We start from the raw sequence: 21281 nt of genomic DNA on the forward strand, positions 1-21281 counted from the left end.
TGCTATCATTTTTGTGATATAAGATTAAACGAACAGCAAACAGCCGACATAATGAAAGTAGGTATTCAACAACTGCGAGTATCTCATTTCAGAGTAGTAGAACATCTGTTTTCTTTGTCCAGATAAAATCTGGAGTTTATTTTCAAATATTCCCAATAAAAGAATCACTTCAAAATAACCACCGAATCTTATGCAATTTTCTGTATTTCTTCTAAGTCAGGCTTCATTCAAATGACAAACTTTATCTCTTGCAAGAAAGTGCACAGCAGGCAGCCTTACAGAGAATTTTCATAAGTTTTCCTTAATCTAGGAAAGCCTAGGAAAGATTATTAATGAGAACAAATAATAAAAAAGATTATAGTGAAATAAATCAGTGTGCTTACCTGATTTCCAAAAAATCTGAAAAACATTTTCCACCAACGTCGTCCTCCAAGGAGAAGTTTGTGAAGTGCAATGCAATCTGTTGGCTGCTTTCCACTGTGATCCTATAAATGCATTCCCAGTTGTTGGGGTAATTATTGGGGAAGTTTGGAGAAGTTAATGTCCCAAAATCACCTGTGTAGTCTTCTAAACATGCTGTGAAAAGAAACAGATCACAAAAGAGAAAATAGAAAATATTATGCTATATTTAGGATAATTAAGTAATATACATATTATTCATTTATGCCAATGTATTTGATTTTGAATAAGCCATTCTGGAATAGTTAAAGAATGATTTCATTTTGAAGCAAAGTTTTTGAAATCTCAAAGGCCAAATAATTATTAACAGTAAACCTAAGCTATGTAGTGGAAATTGTTACAAGCCTCTTGGTGAACAACTTTTTAGGTCTTGGGAGTGTTATAGTTTTTCTAATCTATGCAAATTACCATAAACACTAAAAATTAGCTTCAATTATGGAAATCTTAAAGGGGACCTATAAATAATTCAGTTCTGTTTTTTCTGTAAGCTTCCTTTAAAATGCTTTTCACCAAAGCATGGATATGTGAGAAATGACAAAGCAGGTACCTCAGCCATGGGGTGAAGAACAGGGCACCAGGCTTGAGGATCAAAGTGATCTCGAATCAAAGCCCTTCTCAAACACTCACAAGCTGTGCAATCTTAGGCAAGTTACTTCACCTCTCTGAGCCTTAATTCCCTCATCTCTAAAATGGAGAGGGTTACTACCTTTAAGTGTAGGGATGAGTCAGAGATACTGCAATTAAAGGACTTGGCCCATGACAGGTGCTCAATAAATAGCAGGAATAATCATAATTTTTCAAAATAGAACAGATATAAGGTAATCATATATTTTGAAGAATAAATTAGATCATTCATATAAAACATTTACTATAGTACCTGGACAACTTTATGTCCTAAATAAATATCAACCGTTCCAGGTTCATAGTTTTAACTTTACCTATTCGGTCCTCCAGACTCCATATTAACTAACCAACCCACTCAATCTCCTGTGCCCTACAAATCTGAGATATTTCAGGAAGACAATCTGGTTGGAATGCATTTTTAATGTATCTTTAATTGCATCCAGTAATAACCTAAATCTAAGGTCTAGGAGCAGACAGAGCTCTCTGACTGAAACGTTTCGAGGAGAATAAACTATCATACTTTACTGTGGTGTAAAAAAAAAATGAAGATGATTAGGTATGCTATTTTCCTAATTGCTGCTGTATAATCCTACTCAGAAAAGGGGAATCACTGCTATTGAAACCACAGAGCCACATGGAAAAATATTATAGGTTCTACTATCCATGTGTAGCTCTCAGAGTAATAGGCATTCACCAAGTATTTGGTTTTACTTTAAGCCACAAGCAACCAAGCCTTTACTTTATTCCAGGAATCCGGAGTGATATTAACTCCAAAAGTATGGAAAACTACGCTTTTCAATAATCTGCAAACATATTTCCACAAGTGGGAAGAAAGGCAGGAAGGCAGGAAGGGAGAGAGAGGGAGGGACAGGAGAGGGAGGAGGAGACGACAGGGTGTGTGGGAGAGAGGAATAGAGAGGGGAAAGAGGGGTGTAGAGATGGTATAGTAAATATTTCAGACTATTCAGACCCAGTAATGAGTATTACTAAGATAAAAATTCATGGATCAAACAAACATTAAATGAGAGCTGTAACCCAGGCTCCTTGAATTGACAGAACTGACAGACTCATTGACCCACATGCAGAGAGCCTTAGCCAATACATCAAATATTTAGAGCAAATTATCCATTCGTGTCACTTGCTCTTAAAGTGGTAGTGTTCCTTGCTAAATCCACTCTGCTCTCAGAGGGGAAATACAATTGGATTGCACATCTCTAATTCAGTTTGCAGTCAGTCTGCAGGAGAATGTTTATATTATCAGATTCCCAGGTAAAGCAACCAAATTTAATAATATTTTAAGCAATAATGATGAATAGTTTCCCTTTACCTTGCCCATATGCAATTCTGGCACAATTAGTAAGAGTTTGTTAATCTCTCCTGAAATTTTTATTTGCTCACCAAGCTCCTTTTCTGCTACTGGCACAAAGGTAAACTACAGTCCCTGATGTGTTTTAACAATCTTCACGCTGTTCTCTTTGTCCTAAATGCTTTACTTAACAAGCCCCCATCCTCCAACACACCCTTTAATAAATAAACTCTTAACCATCAGTTAAGGTCAAGTTCAAATATCACTTCTTCCATGAAACCTTTCTCAATCAAGCAAAATTAATTTTTATGTGCTCAATAAAATTTTATGCAAAGAGCAAGTTAAGCCCCAAACATATTTTTTGTAATTGTTTTTACAATTACAGAGACTAAAAATGAAAAAATAGGCAATACCAAGGATTGGGAAAGATGTGGAAACTGTGGAATTCCCATTGATCTAAGTGGGATGACAAAATGGCATAACCACCTTAGAGAAAAGTTTGGCAGTTTCTCATAAAGTTAAACATATTACCGTAGGTCCCAGAAATTCTACTTCTAGGTATTATATTTATTCAAGAGAATAAATATAAGTTTATTTGATATCTGTGAACTTATCTGATAAGTTCACAGAAAATTTGTACATCAATGTTCCTAGTGGGTTTTTTCCTAATAGCTAAAAACTGGACAAAAAAACCTCATCTAACAACAGGTCAATTAATAATGAAATCATGACATGTCTTTGCAATGGAAGGCTGGTCAGCAATAAAAAGAAAAGAACTGATAAATACAACATGAACAAATACTCAGACACATTACACTAAATGGTAGACGCCAGACACAAAAGGGTACCTACTATGTGCTCCCATTCATACTGGCCTTTTGAACAGTTAAAACTAATCCATATTGATAGAAATCAGGTCTGTAGTTGCTGAGATAGAGAACGTGGAGAATAACCAAAGGGTCACTAGGATCCATTCTGGGGTGATATAAGTTTTCTATAGCTTGAATAGAGAGGCAGTTAAATGGGTATATACATTTGTGTAAATTCTGAATGAATTTTTCTTTTTATGAAATTACAGAAAAATATCAGTGTTATATTAAAAGTTTGAAAGTTCCATGCAAGGACAGGTTGAGTTCTCTAGATGAAATCCAATAAATAATTCAGGTAACCAGTAAATAATAAATAAAATTAAAATATGGAAATAAAATATATTTGAAGAGACTCTTGCTGTTATATTAAAAATAGAACATTTAATTTTAAAATCTAATTGTAGTTTTATGAGATTCAAATATTTAATTTCATAGAGAGAAAAACTATTGTTCTTTGAACTTAATGTATCTATTTCTTGAAAGGTTAAAAACTCCTCTTACTTAAACTGAAGTCTATAGATGGTCATACTTTTCCCTTGGTAGTATAAATGGCTCTTTCTAGAATAATATTATCACTGAGAAATATTACTGCTAAGCTTTGGCTTCCTCTTGTGCTTTGCAACAAAGCACAAATGATTAAATTTGAATGTGTTTCCATAAAAAGATATCCATGTGTTACCATGATGCTTATTACATCAATACAAAATGCAAACATAAAAGTGTGTCTGTGCTTTTTGTTATATCTTACGTTGCCAAAGGAAAATTCATATACAATAGAAGTCGATCTTTTATTATGGCCTAAGAACATTTACAAAGAAATGAAGAAGAAAAGTACATTTCTTCCATTCCCGAAATTTGAATGAATTAGCAATGGAAAAGCATATCTCTGAAGATCAAAGACAACTGCTGGCAGGACTCACATATTTTTCTTTCTGACCAACCTCAAAAAGAAAAGAGAAAATAAACAAAGGTCCTCTGTGGACCATTAAAAAAATAACAAAACTAGATTTTTCGAAAAATCACAATGTATGTCTGCCTTCACTAACCATTTTCAAATAAGTTTTGTAAAATAGCATTTGGCTCATCATCAAAGGGGAAAATGAGAAGCATGTATAATCCTGCAACCCACAAAGCAACGATGATATCAGTCCCATAAAATTTGTGCCACAGGAATAAGACAAAGGAATGCATCAATGGGGAGACCCTAGGTTATGAGTAACTGCTCTAGCACCTCCCTGCTTTGCCTTATGGGGTAACATGTGATTATCCAACTACGTTAAGGCTCAATCTATAGGCTGTGCTTTCTGAAAATCACGTATGAGACTTTTGGTTTCTGAATGACTCCATATGACCTCAGATTGTCTAGGTATGTGCTGAATAAATAGCCAACCCAGGAACCATTGTCTGGCTTCTATCGGCATATTTGGTTTCACATTCTTCAAAGTGAAGGCCCAAGGGAAGATATACTTACAGACTCAGTTTCTCTCTCAGGAAAGAAGAAGCCTTTTTAACCAAACTCAACGTCTGCTACAATTTTCTGCTAGGTGGTCACAGTCATTGCTTTTTCTTTTAGTAAAGCTGTGGTTGGACATCAGTCATCATATTTTAAATCTGACAAAGTCATGGTCCTTTATAGCTATCACGTAATTTTTCACAATGTCTCATTTTACCTCCTCCGACTTTGTGAGACAGCCAGGCATCGTCACCTGCGCTGTTTAGAGAGGTGTGGACGAGGGAGCTGAGATTCCTGGAGATTAAGTTCTGGGAAGCACTTGGTTCAGAGACAAGCCAGGCTAAGATAAAATTTAAACCCAAGTCCTTCCTTTCCAAATCCTGTTACCTTTAATAATCCCCAGTTTTTCTACACAGGAAATGTCAATTTAAGAATGAAAACAAGTGGGGGACTAGGACTATCATGATTTAGCATTTTGTTGCATTTTCATTCTAAGGACTAAAATATCTAATAAATTAAATGAGATAAATGAACTGAGCTGGGAAGTGCTGGGACCATCATACACACAAAAATATGAAAAAACACTAACCAGTAAGAAAGTAAATCTTTAACTGATTAATAGACTTAGTAAAAAACCTTTTCCAGAGGAAATATATCTGAATATCCCATAGCAGAAAATACAGAACTTAAGGTGGATAGAAAGAATCAGAAAGGCTTGCAACTTGTCCAAAGTATTCCAAGTTAATACCAAGGTTGGGACTAGAACCGAGACTTCTAACTCCCCTGCAGCTTCCCCTTTCACCGTATCATGAATAGTACTTTTCCCGTCATGAGTGGTTACAGTCCAATCCATCATTACATCTCCATTGTAATTCCACAGCAATTTAAGACTTGACTTTCAGTCTTCGATGAACTACAAAGTTTCATTAGAACAACTTGAATTGCTTGGTGAAAATGCACCCTAGACCTATTTTAATCAGAATTTCTGGAGGGGCCCTGAATTTATAACAAGAAAATCCCCCCTGCCCCAAGTTTCTTATGAACACTAGAATTTGAGAACACCAACCTCCCAGGCTGAAGTTTTCAAAACAGAAACAGAACTCTCTCTACACATTTCTTCTAGTCATCATTTCTTAACTTTGTACTCCTAGATGCCTCTTCTGAGTTCATTCCAGGATGATGGATAAAAGATAATATTAAGCACCCATTGTGGGATTTGAGGGGAATTGGGTATTGGGAATGAGGAGGTTGGAAACGCCCAGCAGGGCTCCCCCTTGAGCCTGTATTGATGTGGTTGTGATCATTCCTGGCCATTTCCCTGGACAATTGTAACATTCTTTTCTTTGCAGAAAATATGAAAAGCCCACCACAGTTCCACTGTAGCTCTGAGTTGAATGTTACCAGCCACACCATGTGCAGTTCACCTAGAGCATATATCTAAGAGCTAATCTGGACATGGTATAAAAAAAGTGGATTACATGTTGGGACTTGATTGTTTAATTTGGCTTTCAAACTAACTAGCTGTGTATTCTTGGGCAGATAAATTCAACATTCTAGACCTGTATCTCCCTCATTGAAAAATTAAAGTAACTGGACTAGATTTGTGTTTGGAACTTTCTGGACACACCATAAAAATACATTTACATCAGCCATGCACACACACACAGGTATTGCAAACAGGTTTCATGAAGTGACGCCTGACTTTGTATGATAAACTCTGATATTTTCTCTCTATTTCACTCCATACTCTTAACAGTAACAGGTAGCAACCTAATAAATTCATTTTATGACTCACTAATGAGTCATGAATTACAATTTGAAAAACATTTCACTAGATGTTAAGTAGGTTTTCATCTAACATTAAAGCTGAAAATGAATAAGGTACATTTCTCTGTTCCTGTTTATGCTTTTCAAGTCCCCTCTTGGTTGGATTTTATATTAATGTGCCTTTAACAGATGTTAATAGAATATAAAATTATACTTTAAATTGGTAAAATTAACTAGTCAATTACATTCTCTCAGCATTCAAATATTTTGTACTTTAAACTAGAAAGCATTTACAATCTAGTCTCATAATCAGTTACCAAGAATTTCTCAAGAGTTTGACATTTTACTCATTAGTTCTTTCCTCTCTATTTCCCTGGGCACATCTGGATAAAGGCAGAAACAAAGTGACAAGGGAGGAAGTCCAAGTAACGACAAGAAGCTGATCTTTTTTTCCTCTCAAACACATATTTAGGGGCTGACATCATGGCCATATGGCACCAACTACAGACAGAAAAGTAACTGGATTCAGATCCAGAAACTTAATCATCTGATGAAGACAGGAAAGCCTTCAGCAGGGAAGCTCACACCTGTTGTGCTGAGGAACCAACAACCAAATACCATTGTTACTGTTCTGGAAATAACTTCTGCTAGAGCAATAAAATAGGCTCAGGGCCAATGATCGAGCTTCCACTGATGCTTTTCCCTAATAACTACTTCATTCTGCAGAAAATATCCAAAGTAAGATAATAACTGAAAAGAAAGAGTCCTAACAACTCCGTTTTTCTGAGTCAACAGCTTGCTCTGACTCAGGCTGCCTTGAGGGCCAGCCCCCCGCCTGGTCTCCCCAGCCCAACCCTCACTCAGTCTCCTGACCCCAACCCTTCCCTGAGAAATACTGCAGGGCCCACCCTCAACAACTCACAAGAGCCAGTCACTCATGTCCTCATCTATGGGAAACTGTGACAGCCTCCAGAGTTATAAACCAAAGGTGCCTTGTGGCTTCCTGGATCCAATCACCTGACTGCTGTTTAGAATGGTTTGACTATGTTAGTCTGATCTCTGAGTTCATCCAGCCAAAGGCAGGCACGGTGACCAGCCAGGCTCACCCCAGGGATAGAAAGTGAACACTCCCCTGTCTGTGATTTCAGCCTTGTCTGGACCAAACAGAGGCCAAACTAATGACTGTCACACAGGGAAGTACGGCAGAGAATCTTCTGAGTTTGCTTTTTCTTCTGCTGTCTTTGTCAGTTTGCTTCTGTTCTTTTCCTCGACTTATTTTTATTTTACCTGCATTTTCTCTTTCTGTAAACTTTTTAGATTAAAATCTAATATCCTCCCTGCCAGATTCTTTTGACTGCTCTTGGGTCTTTCTGTACTAAATACTGCCTTACAAGCTAGTGTAGGAATAGAGTTGTTTTACAGAGGTATGTCTCACTTTGCATGTCATTACAAAGATTTCTGTATTTCTAGGAGGCCCTGTCTGCATTATATGTTATCTAAGATATAGCTAGTTCATTCATGCAGAAAATTAAAGTTATGTTCATAGGTGATTACGGCCAGAAATCATCTCAAAGATCACCAAATCCAATCCCTTAATTTTACAGATGAGAAAACGGTGGCCCAGAGAGTTCAAGTGACTTGCTCCAAATCCTAATCTAATATTCAGCATGCTTTGGGGCCAAACAGAAGAGGCAGATAAAACTACAGAACTATGAGAAATTGTGCGCACACTATAATTTCTTGAGAAACCAGTTTTGGTCACTGGATGTTAACCACCTGAACAAAGTGCAGTGAATACGTCAATCTTGCACCATAACTTACTGAGAGTGCAGGAGAGTCCATTTCCCATGTGCTGGGGCTGGGTAATGAACTGGCTCCTACAGAGGGTCTGACTGGAGAGAAAAGCATATGGTTCTGTCATAGGCAGGATTCTGGAGAAACCTAGAGCCATGCTGCCAGAACATAGGACTTGAGCTACCTCAGAAACAGCAATTTTGCCTGAAATGACAAGTACTGGCCAGCTCCTCTCATGGAGAAATAAATTAGAAATGGGGTAGAGATTCTGTGTAGGGAATTTTTAAACTTTTAATTTATTTATCTATTTTGAGGAGTGGGGGCTTTAAGAGATGAGCACTTGGCGGTCTCTAGATGCCAGACGGTGTCAGAGGGAACACACCCTGGCCCAGGAAAAGCTTCCAGTCCTTTCCGAAGCAAGTTCAGTGAATTGTACCATGCCTCTGCGGCAATGCAGAGGCTGAGAAATGCCTGGGAAGCACAGTCACCATGCGCCTACGATGGATCCACACTGGATGTTGCTTTGGTCCATTTAGTATCTTTGTAAATATGATGCAAAAGGAAAGACCCAAGTCTGGGAAAAGGTACACATCCTAGGTGGGAAGATGAGGCTAATGAAATATGCCTCCCTCAGGAGTCCCATAGGCTGTTGGGACTGGGGGCACCTGTGGTTCTTATGATACCTTGAAGACCCTGCCTGCAAAGGGTATTTGTTTCCTGCACTGCATTTGCAAAGAGCATGGTACTGATGAGAAATTAAGCAATAGGAAAAATACAATACAACGAATAAATGCTAAAAAGATTAATTTTATTAGATCAAATTCAGAAATGTATATTTCACCAAAAAAATCTCCATTTCCTGCCCTGGAATTCCATGCAGTGGTCTCTAATTTTTATCTCTTGCTGCCCTATTCCTAATTTCTTAAATTAAATATTAAGTATCTCTGGTAACCATTTTTTGGTAGAATTTCAAGCTTGCAGTGAAGTTGCAAGAATGAGCTCCTGAATTTCTTTTATCCTGATTTATTACATATTTGTATTTTGCTCCCATTGCTTTATATTCTCTCTCTCTCTTTCTCCCTCTCTCTTTCTCTCTGATTCTCTCACTCACTTATTATCTGAACCAATTCAGAGTAATTTGGAGACATTTTGTGTCTTTACCTCTAAAAACTTCAGTGTATTATTCCCTAGAACTAAAACATCCTCTTACAAAACTACAGTACCATTATCAAAATTAGAAAATTTAATATTGATACGATATTCTTGCCTAGTCATTATTCCATTTTTAATAAGGTAGGTATTCAAGTCAGTACACTTTATTCTAAATATATCTTCCATTGTGTGTCACAGGTTTAGGAATGAAGTATTCTCATTGTGTTTTAGACAGTTCCGTTTTTTAACAGAGTAAATGAAATCAAGTATAGCGTGCTGTTTTGTTACCTGTTGATGCATCGATTGCTTCGTAGTTTATTAAAAAGCCTTCATAAGCGAGGTCAGAGTCGGCCACAAATATCAGCATGAGTGAGTTGCCACTGCTTGTGAGAGAAGGTGGGACTGATTTTCCACAATATCTATTCCAAGCCAAGAAAGAACAGACACATGTATTTTAAAAACTTTTGGTATGTTTGAAATGATGTACTAAAGATCAGGACATATAAATACAATAATGGGTTTTGTTACCTACTTCCTATCAACATGAAAAAACAAATATATTTCAGGCAAAACATATTTATGAACTTATTGAAGATTGTCCTGTTCATGATTACTTCCCTGAAATGGTTTTATGTGTGTGTCTGGATACATGAAGTGTCATGTATAACAAGTTTAATGAAATTAGAAAGTACAAGCTATTAATAAATTAGATTGCCATACAGAATATCAATGAACTTTTTAATAGAAATGTAATAAACTTACATAACAGACAGAAACAATATACCATAAACTCATAGAGCTCAGACTTCAGAGTCAACTCTATCACTTAGAGCAGTGGTCCCCAACCTTTTTGGCACCAGGGACCAGTTTCATGGAAGTCAATTTTGGGTTGGGGGGGATGGTTTTGGGATGATTCAAGCACATTACATTTATTGTACAGTCAAACCTCTCTGCTAATGATAATCTGCATTTTCAGTTGCTCCCCAGTGTTAGCATCACCGCCTCAGCTCCACCTCAGATCATCAGGCATGAGATCTGCATAAGAAGCATGCAACCTAGATCCCTTGCATGCACAGTTTACAGTAGGGTTCGTGCTCCTATGAGAATCTAATGCTCCTGCTGAGCTGACAGGAGGCAGAGCTCAGGCAGTGATGGGAGAGATGGGGAGCAGCTGTAAATACAGATGAGGCTTCACTCGTTCACTCACTGCTGCTCACCTCTTGCTGTGTGGCCCTGTTCCTAACAGGCCATGGACCCAGTGTACCTGTCCACGGCCGGAGATTGGGGACCGCAGACTTAGAGGCGTTATGACTATTGGCAGATTACTCAAGCTTTGTGCATCAGTTTCCCCATTTCCAAAATGGGAATGATAGCACCTACTTCATAGGGTTGTTTGAGGATGGATGCGTTAACATACTGTTTATAAAGCACTTTGAACAGTGCCTGGAATGGTAATCCGTATATAGATGGAATCTATTGTCCTTAAACAGCTGGCCTATAAAGAGGTAAGGCTTTAATTACTAAGCCATGTCACAGTTTTTGCTGAACAAAAGCAATTTAGCTCAGAAAAACTATTCTATTAATGCTAAAAGTGTAGTTGTAATAAAAGACATTATGCAACAAGCTTTTATCTAGAGAAATACCTAAAAGAAAGAGTAATAAGAAAACAGTAATCTCAAATAAAAGTGTATTTGGTAAAATTTACCAAATAAAATGACAGAGGAAAAAAATTATAGAAATCAAAATAAGAGGAAGTGTTGAATATGGGAAATAAATGAGTTAATTGCTAAGTGAGAAACAGAAAGAAAATTTGATGTATAATATGATACCATTTCAGAGTGAAAAAAGATTTAATATCTTGATCAAAATAAAGGCAGGAAAGTTAATTGATACTTTAAATGTCTCTGTATATGCCCCATATATCAAATTTGGGAAAGATCATTATAGTTTATATCACTCCAAAATAATTACGTATTTTATAGTGGTTATGTGTTAGATGTTAAGTACCTAGCCAAAAATAGGAAGAAAAAAAGAAGAAAGTTGAAAAGATGAAAGGTTAAAATAAGAAAATGTTTAAAAAGTGAATAAGAAAAAAGAAAGTAAAATTCAAGATGAAGAAACTTAAAAAAATATATCAGGAGGTTTCAATTTCCAACAAAGATGTTATGACAGGCGCTGGATTTAACCTTGCACCTGAAACAACTAAAAACATGGACAAATATATAAAGCAATGGTTCTCAAGACACTGGATATCAAGTAACAAAGGATGACAACCCTTCAGAGACAGGAAATGAGTTTAAAAGCAAAACTGGAAAGGAACAACCTGTTTCCAAGTAACTTCACTGCATTCCAGAACAAAGCTCAAGAATACTTATAGGAATATAATGTCCCGTGCCCAAAAACATAACATTGAAGAGGTCTGATATCTGATCAAATATTACCAAGCATGAAAAGAAGCAGGAAAGTATGACTTGTAATGAGAGGGAAACAGCAAGAAATAATACAGATGTTTGAATTAGTAGACTAAGTTATTAAAATAATTATAATTGTATCCCATCCCTAGTGGAAAAAAAATCAATGTGTAGAGACATGGAATATAGATAAAATGACCCAAACTGAATTTCTAGAAATGAAAACTACAATGTCTAAGATGAAAAATACACTTGGTAGGATTAACAGCAGATTAGATTTGTAGAACAAAAGATGAGTGAACGAGAATACATAGTAATAGGAACTTTCCAAAATGAAACCAACAGAGAACAAAGGCTCAAAATCAAATGGACAGGCTGGGAGTGGTGGCTCTCGCCTGTAATCCTAGCACTCTGGGAGGCCGAGGCGGGTGGATCGCTCGAGGTCAGGAATTCGAGACCAGCCTGCGCAAGAGTGAGACCCTGTCTCTACTAAAAATAGAAAGAAATTATCTGACCAACTAAAAATATATATAGAAAAAATTAGCCAGGCATGGTGGCGCATGCCTGTAGTCCCAGCTACTCGGGAGGCTGAGGAAGTAGGATTGCTTAAGCCCAGGAGTTTGAGGTTGCTGTGAGCTAGGCTGACGCCATGGCACTCTAGCCTGGGCAACAAAGTGAGACTCTGTCTCAAAAAAAAAAAAAAATCAAATGGACAGAGTATCAGTAAGCTATGGAACAACTTTCAACGACATAATATACACTCAGAGTCCACCAAAGGGCAGAGGAAACAGAAAAAGTATTTCAAGAGCTAATGTTCAAAATGTTTCAAATTCAATAAAACTACAAACCCTCAGATCCAAGAAGCTCAACAAAAAATTATGTTGATTGGGAAAAGCCAGACAAAGTGTACATAGAGTGGATCTATTTCTGTAATTTCAGAATATATTAACACAAACTAATCTACAGGGATACAAAGCAGATTAGTGGCTTCCTGTGTATGGGGGTGGGGGGCAGAAGTGAAGAATTACAATGGGCAGAAAGTTTTGGGGGTGATCAATATGTACATTATTTTGATTTTAATGATGGTTTCATGAGTATAGACATGTCAAAACTTAATTACTAAGGCCAAGGCTACAGAGTAGTATGTAGAAATGGTCATTGAGAAGAACGAAGATCTCACCTGGTTTTTATAACACAACATGGTGGACCTTAACATCCTTCACTGAAGCAAGAAAGCAAGAAAACAAAGTTTTTGTGTTAAAAAATAGTAATAATAACCTCACCTCCCAAGAGATGTCTCAGAGTCAGTGTCATAAACTTCCAGGTAGTCATTTGTGCAATTATAATGAAATTCCAAATGAAATGTTTGGAACATCAAACGAATCAGGTGGTTAGGTTGGACTAATATATGCCAGGTACAGTTGATACCCTGGGGGTAGATATTTGGATGGCCAGGACTTTGAATGATTCCTGTTGACTCTGTAAGAATTTTTCCACATGCTGTTGAAATAAAAATTATAATAATTATCACAGGTAACCAACAAGCTCTCTGGATTTCAAAATAAAATACTCTGATCATAACTTCTTAAAAGTTCAAAAAGAAAAATGTTTCTTATATGCCACTTAAGATAACTTAGTTTTTCTCTTATTAATAGATACCAATTAACTACTGATATGTGTCGATTATGAAATACATATTCTTTATTTTTGCATGTGCTTTAAAATTTTTCATGGCATAGATGATTTTATATAATCCATTTATTTCCATTGTTCACTTATTCTGATATACGCCCAAGAGGAGGAAAAAGAAGCAATCTCTTACCCAAATACTCAGTACCAAACTTAGCCACGAAACCATGATTTTCAGTAGAAGAACTTTTCACGAATGTGACATAAAGAAAATTGTACACGGATGTTATAAATGAAGGTGTGTCTGTGCCACAATACTTTTTATTTTCAGGAGAACCCAAAATGGAACTGCTACCAATCTAAAATAGAAAAGATATATCTAATTTTCTTGGATGTCTATTCTAGAAAACTGCTTTAAGAACAATTGTTTCTGAAATGTTTTTAATATAGTAAAAATCAATTTGAAAATATAATCAATTTTACCACATTTTAGTCATCCCAAAAGAAACTCCATGTCCATTAGTGGTCACTCCCAATTCCCTTGAAACTGGAGCCCGAGGCAGCCACTAATCCACTTTCTATCGCTCTAGATTGTCTACTCTGGACATTTCAAGCAAATGGAATTATACAGCATGTAGTCTTTTATGACTAGCTTCTTTCATGTAGTAAAATGTTTTCAAAGTCCATCTATGTTGTAATATGTATCATTACTTCATTCCTTTTTAATGCCATATAATTTCCAGTGTAAGGATATAGCACACTCTTATTTATCCATTTATCAGTTGATGGAAATTTTTGTTTCTACTTTTAAATTGAGAATAATGTATGTGCTGTTTGCATATGCTATTATAAATAATGATTATAGGCCTATTCATATACAAATTTTTGTGTGGACATTTATTTTCATTCCTATTGAGTATATACCTAAGAGCAGAATTGTCGGATTAGACGGTAACCCTATGTTTAACTTTTTGGGGAACTAACAACTGTTTTCCAAAGTGGCTACATCCCTACCAGCAGTGTATAAGGGTTCCAATTTTTCCACATCCTTGCCAATCCCTGCTATTACCCGGCTTTTTGATTGCAAACATCCTAGTGGGTGTAAAGTGGTACCTCTCTGTGGTTTCGATTTTCACTTCCCTAATGACCAATAATGTTGAGCCATCTGTTCACGTGCTTACTGTCCATTAGTATACCTTCTTTGAAGAAATGTTTATTCATATCCTTTCTTCTTTTAAAAAATCAGGTTTTTTTAATTTGGATAAAATCTAATTGTTTTAGTTTTTTCTTTTGTTGTTTGTGCTTTTTGTGTCATATCCAAGAAGGCTTTGCCTAACCCAAGGTCACAAGTACTTATTCCTATGTTTTCTTCTAAGAGTTTCATAGTTTTAGCTCCCACATTTAGGTCTATAATCTATTTTTAGTTAATTTTTGTGTATATCCAAATTTATAATTTTGCATGTGGATATTCACCACCATTTGTTGAAAAACAAAACTATTTTTCCCCATTGATAAGCCTTGGCATTATTTTCGTAAATCAATTGCCCATTAAAGTATGGATTTAATTCTGAATTTTCAATTCTGTTCCATTGATCTATATTTATGTCCTTACTCCAATAACATCAATGTCTCAATTATTGTAGTTTTGTTCTATGTTTTGAAATCGGAAAGGGTGAGTCCTACGCCTTGTTCTTTTTCAAGAATGCTTTGGTCATTCTGGTTCCTTTACATATTCATATGAATTTTACAATCAGCTTGCGAATTTCTGCAAAAGAACCAGCTGGGATTTTTATAGGGATTGAATTGAATCTTTAGATCAATTTGGGGAATATTGCCATCTTAATATTAAGTCTTCTAATTCATGAACATGAGATGTCTTTCCATTTATTTAGGTCTTCTTTAATTTCCTTCAGTGATGATTTATCATTTCAAAGGACAAGTTTTACACTTCTTTTTTACAGTGTATCCCTTAATATTCATTGTTTTTAATGCTATTAGAAGTGGACTTTATTTCTCAATTTTATTTTCAAATTTTCCTTGCTAGTGTATAGAAAAAGAAATGATTTTATATTTTGATCTTTTAACCCACAACTTGCTGAATTAGTTCTAATAGTTTTTTATCTGTGTGGATTTCTTATGATTTTCTATATACAACAAGGTCATGTTATCTGTAAATAGGGATAGTTTTACTCCTTCCTTTCCATTCTGGATGCACTTCATTTCTTTTTCTTGCTTAATTTCCAATATGAGAATTTCCAGTGTATGTTGAATAAAGTGGTAGAACAGACATCCTTGTCTTTCTACTGATCATTGAGGCAAAGCATTTAGTGTTTCATCGTTAAATATGATATTAGATGTGGGTTCTTTAAAATAGATGCCCTTTACCAGATTAAGAAAGTTCCCTTCTATTCCTAGTTTGTTGAGTGTTTTTATCATGAAAGGACTGTTGGATTTTGTCAAATCCAGCAAAATCCAAATTCTGCATCTATTAAGGTGATCGTGTGGTTTTTGTCCTTTATTTTATTGATACCATGTACTACATTAATTGATTTTTGGATGTTATACCAACCTAGAATTCCTGACATAAATCTCACTTAATCCTTTTTATATGCTGAATTTAGTGAGCTAGTATTTCGTTGAGGATTTTTGCATCTAGATTTATAAGAGACATTGGTCTATACAAACTACTTTTGTTTCATGTAACAGATTTAGGAATAACATGAGATAATATTTTTAATAATATACAATCAAATAAAAATTCAAGGTTTTTTTTTTTTTTTTTATTCTTACCTCAATATAATCTGTATCACAGTGGGCAGAACTTCCAGTCTCAAAGCCAGTGAAGTTGAGAAGAACTACTTGGCCTTGGGGCTGGTGGATGGTCCACCTACAGACTCTTTCTCCAGGATACACATTGGGATAAAAAGGCGAGTGAATGACCCCTTCTCCAGTTAATTCACCCCCACAAGCTGTAAATATAAAAATTACAATAGTGTTTTTCCAGAGATAATTCTTGTTCTCAATTTCATTGCAAAATCCAACACTGCCTAAGAAGATAATTGAATATGACATTTCTATGAGAATATTTTCCTCTCCACTTGAGGACATAAAAATGACTAAATTATTTCAAGAAATTAACATGCTTCAATCAGGCAAATTAAACATTTAAAAATTTAGCACAAGCTTCCTTACCAACTTGATAAACAGCTCTGAAAGTAGCTTTTTCAACAAAAGCGTCTATTTTAAACCTGATCCAGACATAATTGGTAATGGATTTAATGTGAGAGATGGTTCCATTGTCACAGACTTTTCCAACTAAGTTTCCATGATCTCGAACCTAAACAGAAAAATAGAATAACTCTGTAATCCTCATCAATAAAATTACCTTGTCAATTATTTGGAGATGGGAAAATGGAAGACTCAAAATGAGTGATAATCTAATTTGGGTTACATATTTATATTATTTTTCAAAGTAGTCAGTGGGTCATTTTTTAGCTTAATACAATAACATTAAATATTGATAAAATTTTAAGCCAATAAAATCCAAAAGCATAAGAACTTTAAAGATGTACAATTTCTACAATGTCAAAGAGGAAATAAACCTACAAGTTTGGGTGACTTATTAAAAGCAAAACTTACAAAGTTAGAAGAAAAAGAAAAATTTCCTTCATATAATAAAAACTACCAGTTTTAAATAAATAGCCAACATCTTATAGTGTAGTGGCCGTGAACACAGTCTATGGACCTGGGCTCAAATCCCAGCTTTCACGTATAAATCTCCTCATTTAATGACCTTGAGCAAGTTACTACCTCATCTAAGCTCACGGGGTCATTGAAGCAAATAGATAAAACAATAGTGTAAATTCCTTAGCGAGATGTTTGGTGGTAAGAGAAAGTGTTGACCAAAGGGTAGCTGTTGTCACGCTTGACATTTTTAGCAGTAAAACACTAGAGGCTTCTCACAACAATCAGGGATTATTCAATGGATGTTCATACTTCTCCTGTTCTATAAAATTATTCTGGAGGATCTCGCCATCCAAATATTAATTCATTCACTTAATTAGCATTATCAAGGCATGAATAAATGCCAGGACCTGCGCTGGAGATAGAATTGTGAAAGATAGTCACTACTCACTGGAGTTGATAACAGACAAGAACATCCTCTTTAAAGCATGATGAGTGTGATGTTTGCGAAAGTGCAGGGTGCTGCATTACTGCTTAGCCAGTGGTTCCCAAGGGACCACAGTCGGGCATTTGGGAAATTTGTGAGGCCATGTTTTTGCTTTTGTTTTAATTGTCATCAACCAGGATAGTGGGGCACTACTGGCATTTAGTGTCTAGGGACCAATGACACTAGACAGCCTGAAATGTGCAATCACACACAACAACAATTCTCCTAAATCCTGCGTGACATTCATATAAGTGAAAGTTCTGTTATTAAGCGTAAAATCTAGCTCCATTTTACATGTAAGTGTAAAATATTTTTGCACAATTTAATGCACAGTGAACTTTCCAGGATTACAAGTAGAGTGTAAACTGAAGTCCTTTTTCCTTTTCCTCCTGGAAATCTGCCAAGAGTTGGTCACCATTTCAGAAAAATTAGTCACCAACCCACATAACTCTGTCAGCCTGTGTTTGAACTATAGCATTTATAACAATTTAGGGCACAGACAACTGACTACTTCATTTTGTCTTCTAGTGGAGCTTGCCCAGGCTTTTCACATACTGAAACAAATGCGATTTTACTTTTATTTCTCCTTAATGCTATACCTACAACTTTATATTTTTTGAATGTAGTGTGTGTAGCAAGGTTATTCCATCAATATATTTCATCTGAACAGTGAAAAAGTGATATAAAAAGGTCTTAAAATGTAGAGAACCACTGGCTTAACCAAAGACTCTGAACTCACAGGGGATTATTAATACTCAGCAGAATACTCTTTAAGCTGAGACTTGAAGGATGAGTAGGAATTATCTAGGCAAGGGAACAGGCAGTACAGAGAAGATTTTTTAAGCATGATATTCAAAGCTGGGAGGGATACGGTGACACAGTTACTCCCAACCATAACTGGTAGAAGTATAAAGTTATGGAAAATAACTTGACCATATGTATTAGGAGTATTTCACTTCTAACCTTCTATCATGTTCAAGATGCAGGCAAAGATGTACATGCTCCACATCAAAGTATGCTCTATTATAACAAGAACTGAAACTGTTCTAAAAGTCTAATAATAGTGGAATGATTAAATGAATTATGATGCAGCCATATGATAGAGTCTTGCACAGACATAAAAAATCACATGCCTCTCCCCTGACTCAGGCTCATACCAGTTCCGTTCTCCAAACTCTTACAACATCTGTAACACAAATTTCACATACTGTAATAAAGTTATGCTAAATTTCTCTCTAACTGAACAGCAAATCTCTGAGGGAGGTGAAAACCTCTGAATCCTCTTTAGCATCTAATAAAAAACTTTGCAAGTAGGTATTTGACAAATTCTTGTTGATTTATGAATTCCAAGGTGCAGTGCGAGGGATCAATTTTTGTTAGAGATACAGACATACTATAGTTCTTGAAAACCAGAAAGCCTGAAATGCAGAGTGAGATATCTTCCTGCTCCCTAATCCTCCAGGGCTCTGTGTGCTCCCGCTAAGATTGGAGTCTCTCTTTTCTGTTTTGCCCATTAGAAGATGACAGAAAGGAAGAAAAACAGCCAAAGAGCAGTGGAGGGAGCTAAAGTGGGCCATTCCCCTGGGCCCCGACTAATGAAATTCAAGGATCTTAGCAAGGAGAGAGGCAGCTGCGGTACAAATGTTTTAAGAGGAACTTATAGGGCTCAGGGGCCCCAAACCTAGAAGGCGCAATTGATTTTGGCTCTGTTTCTCTCTCTGTGGAAATGAAACCTTATTAATTCTGAAAGCCTGTATTCTCCCTGGATCCCAGACGTGACCATACTTGAACTATAATCCCTTTGAAAGAGATACTAAAACAAAATTCATCAAATGCTCTAAAGTGACCCCAAATGCTGTTGCAGCACATCTCGCATTCAGATATTCTAGAATATGGTAAATTTGCACTCCCCCCACCAAAATCTCTTTCCTTTGTGCTTGTGAACTAGGCTAGACTGTTATTTTTCATAACTATTCCCTTCCCTTCCTGTAAAAGGATTGAGTATCTATGCTCTTTGCCATGTGACTTGCAACACCTCCCTGTGGAGAACTAATACTTATCCTCCCATTGACTGTGGGGTTAGCCATAGGGCTTGCCTTGCCCAACAGAATGTGAGCAGAAGCGATGTACCAATTTCCAAGGAGATGCTTTGGAAGTCATTGCACAATTCAACCATCTTTTACTTTTCCCTCTTACAAGACCAAGAGCCCAGGATGGCAAAGACATAGGAAACAGCAGCAGAGAGGCAACTGATCCAAACCAACATATGAACATGCACAAAAAATAAACATCCAGTATTGTAAGCCACAGACATTTTTTGTTTGTTATTGTTTTTTGTTTGTCTGGTTACTGTTATTGATTGTTTGTTATTTTAGCATAACCTAGAGAAAGATGACGAATATCCGAACCTGGTTACCTGGTTTATAGTAAAAAAAAAAAAAAAAAAACCAAAAAACTTTTTCTTAAGAAGTCAGGGAGGAAGCCTTGCCAGGATCATGGCAGAGGGGTCACAACCAATTCACTAGTGGATCACATCTGCAAAGAAATGACAAGGACCAATTCGAGATCGTAGTGCTGTGTGGACCACGCCCAGGTTTCTCGTGGATGGCCCTACTCATCCTGCAGAATGTTTCAGGCCCACAGCTGCAATATGTAACCTGCAACCCATGATTTTTAGCCTATGGAGTATTCCAAATGGCTTTGGATTTTTATGTTCATCAAATTAAACTAGTTCCTGAAGAGAAACTGCTCATAAAAAAATGAGTTCTTGTCAAAGAACTATTTCCTGCAGAGAGAGCTAAAATAAACTGGACTGAAAAACACCATTTATATGAAATTTTAAACGTGAGCTTTAGAGCCCAGTAAGTAGTGTGCTGTAACATCTGGAATGAGTTAGGTTGCGAGGCCGTGTCTTCATGTGCATGTCCATGTATTTGTGTCTGCTAGAAATCCAGATTTGTTTTTCTATTACGATTTCCAAAATCCCTTTAAGTACTAAATTTTAATTCAAAGCAAACCAAATATGCTGGCATTTAGGCTTTGGTTTGTCCGAGAGCTGAAAACAGAACCCTACCATATGGTAGTGTTTAACGTTTGGCTTCCTGGGAAGCGAGCTTCAGGCTGACATACCCCTTAGCTAAGGAAAGACCTGACCTTGGAGAGGAGCCTTGTGTTACTCTGGGTGAGCAGGAGGGGAATGTGGCCCCACCCCAAATGAGAGAATAAGGGGTGAGGGATAAGAGAGGGGAGAGCCACTTAGGGACTCAGATTATTTTCTTTGGTTATCCTTTGTTCTCCATCAGTATGTTTTATGATTTCATAGCCAACATTTTAAAGCTTTTTGTGCCTTGTGAAACAGTTGCTTCTTCTAACATGTCTATCAATAAACATATCCTTTATCTGATTTTTTTTAAAAATTTGATATTCTAAAATCAAGAGCACTTGTCTAGTTTTACCTAGAATTGCCTTCCTTCATGATTGCAAGCTCTGATATGGCACCTTCTCCTCTCCCCCATTCTCTGCATCTTCATCATCATCATCATCCTATTAACTTTTAGTGACGATTCATTGTGGGATAGGCAGGGTGCAAAGAACATTCTCATTGTTTCTCTTTGCCTTTAGAATACAACCCAAGCTCTTTATCTCA

General features: G+C 36.4%; 1 protein-coding gene across 1 annotated transcript in view; it reads right to left on the reverse strand.

Annotated features, from left to right (window-relative positions):
* CUBN (cubilin) overlaps positions 1–21281 on the reverse strand; it is a 227716-nt gene that overhangs the window by 170574 nt on the left and 35861 nt on the right. The window contains exons 18-23 of the mRNA XM_069458708.1: positions 16657–16801; positions 16255–16433; positions 13658–13823; positions 13119–13335; positions 9713–9843; positions 384–576 (exon numbers count right to left, since the gene is read on the reverse strand). Of these exons, the coding sequence (XP_069314809.1) occupies positions 384–576; positions 9713–9843; positions 13119–13335; positions 13658–13823; positions 16255–16433; positions 16657–16801 (1031 nt within the window). The remainder of the gene's footprint in view (positions 1–383; positions 577–9712; positions 9844–13118; positions 13336–13657; positions 13824–16254; positions 16434–16656; positions 16802–21281) is intronic.

The sequence above is a fragment of the Eulemur rufifrons genome, chromosome 25 (genome assembly GCF_041146395.1).
Source record: "Eulemur rufifrons isolate Redbay chromosome 25, OSU_ERuf_1, whole genome shotgun sequence".
NCBI lineage: Eukaryota > Metazoa > Chordata > Mammalia > Primates > Lemuridae > Eulemur > Eulemur rufifrons.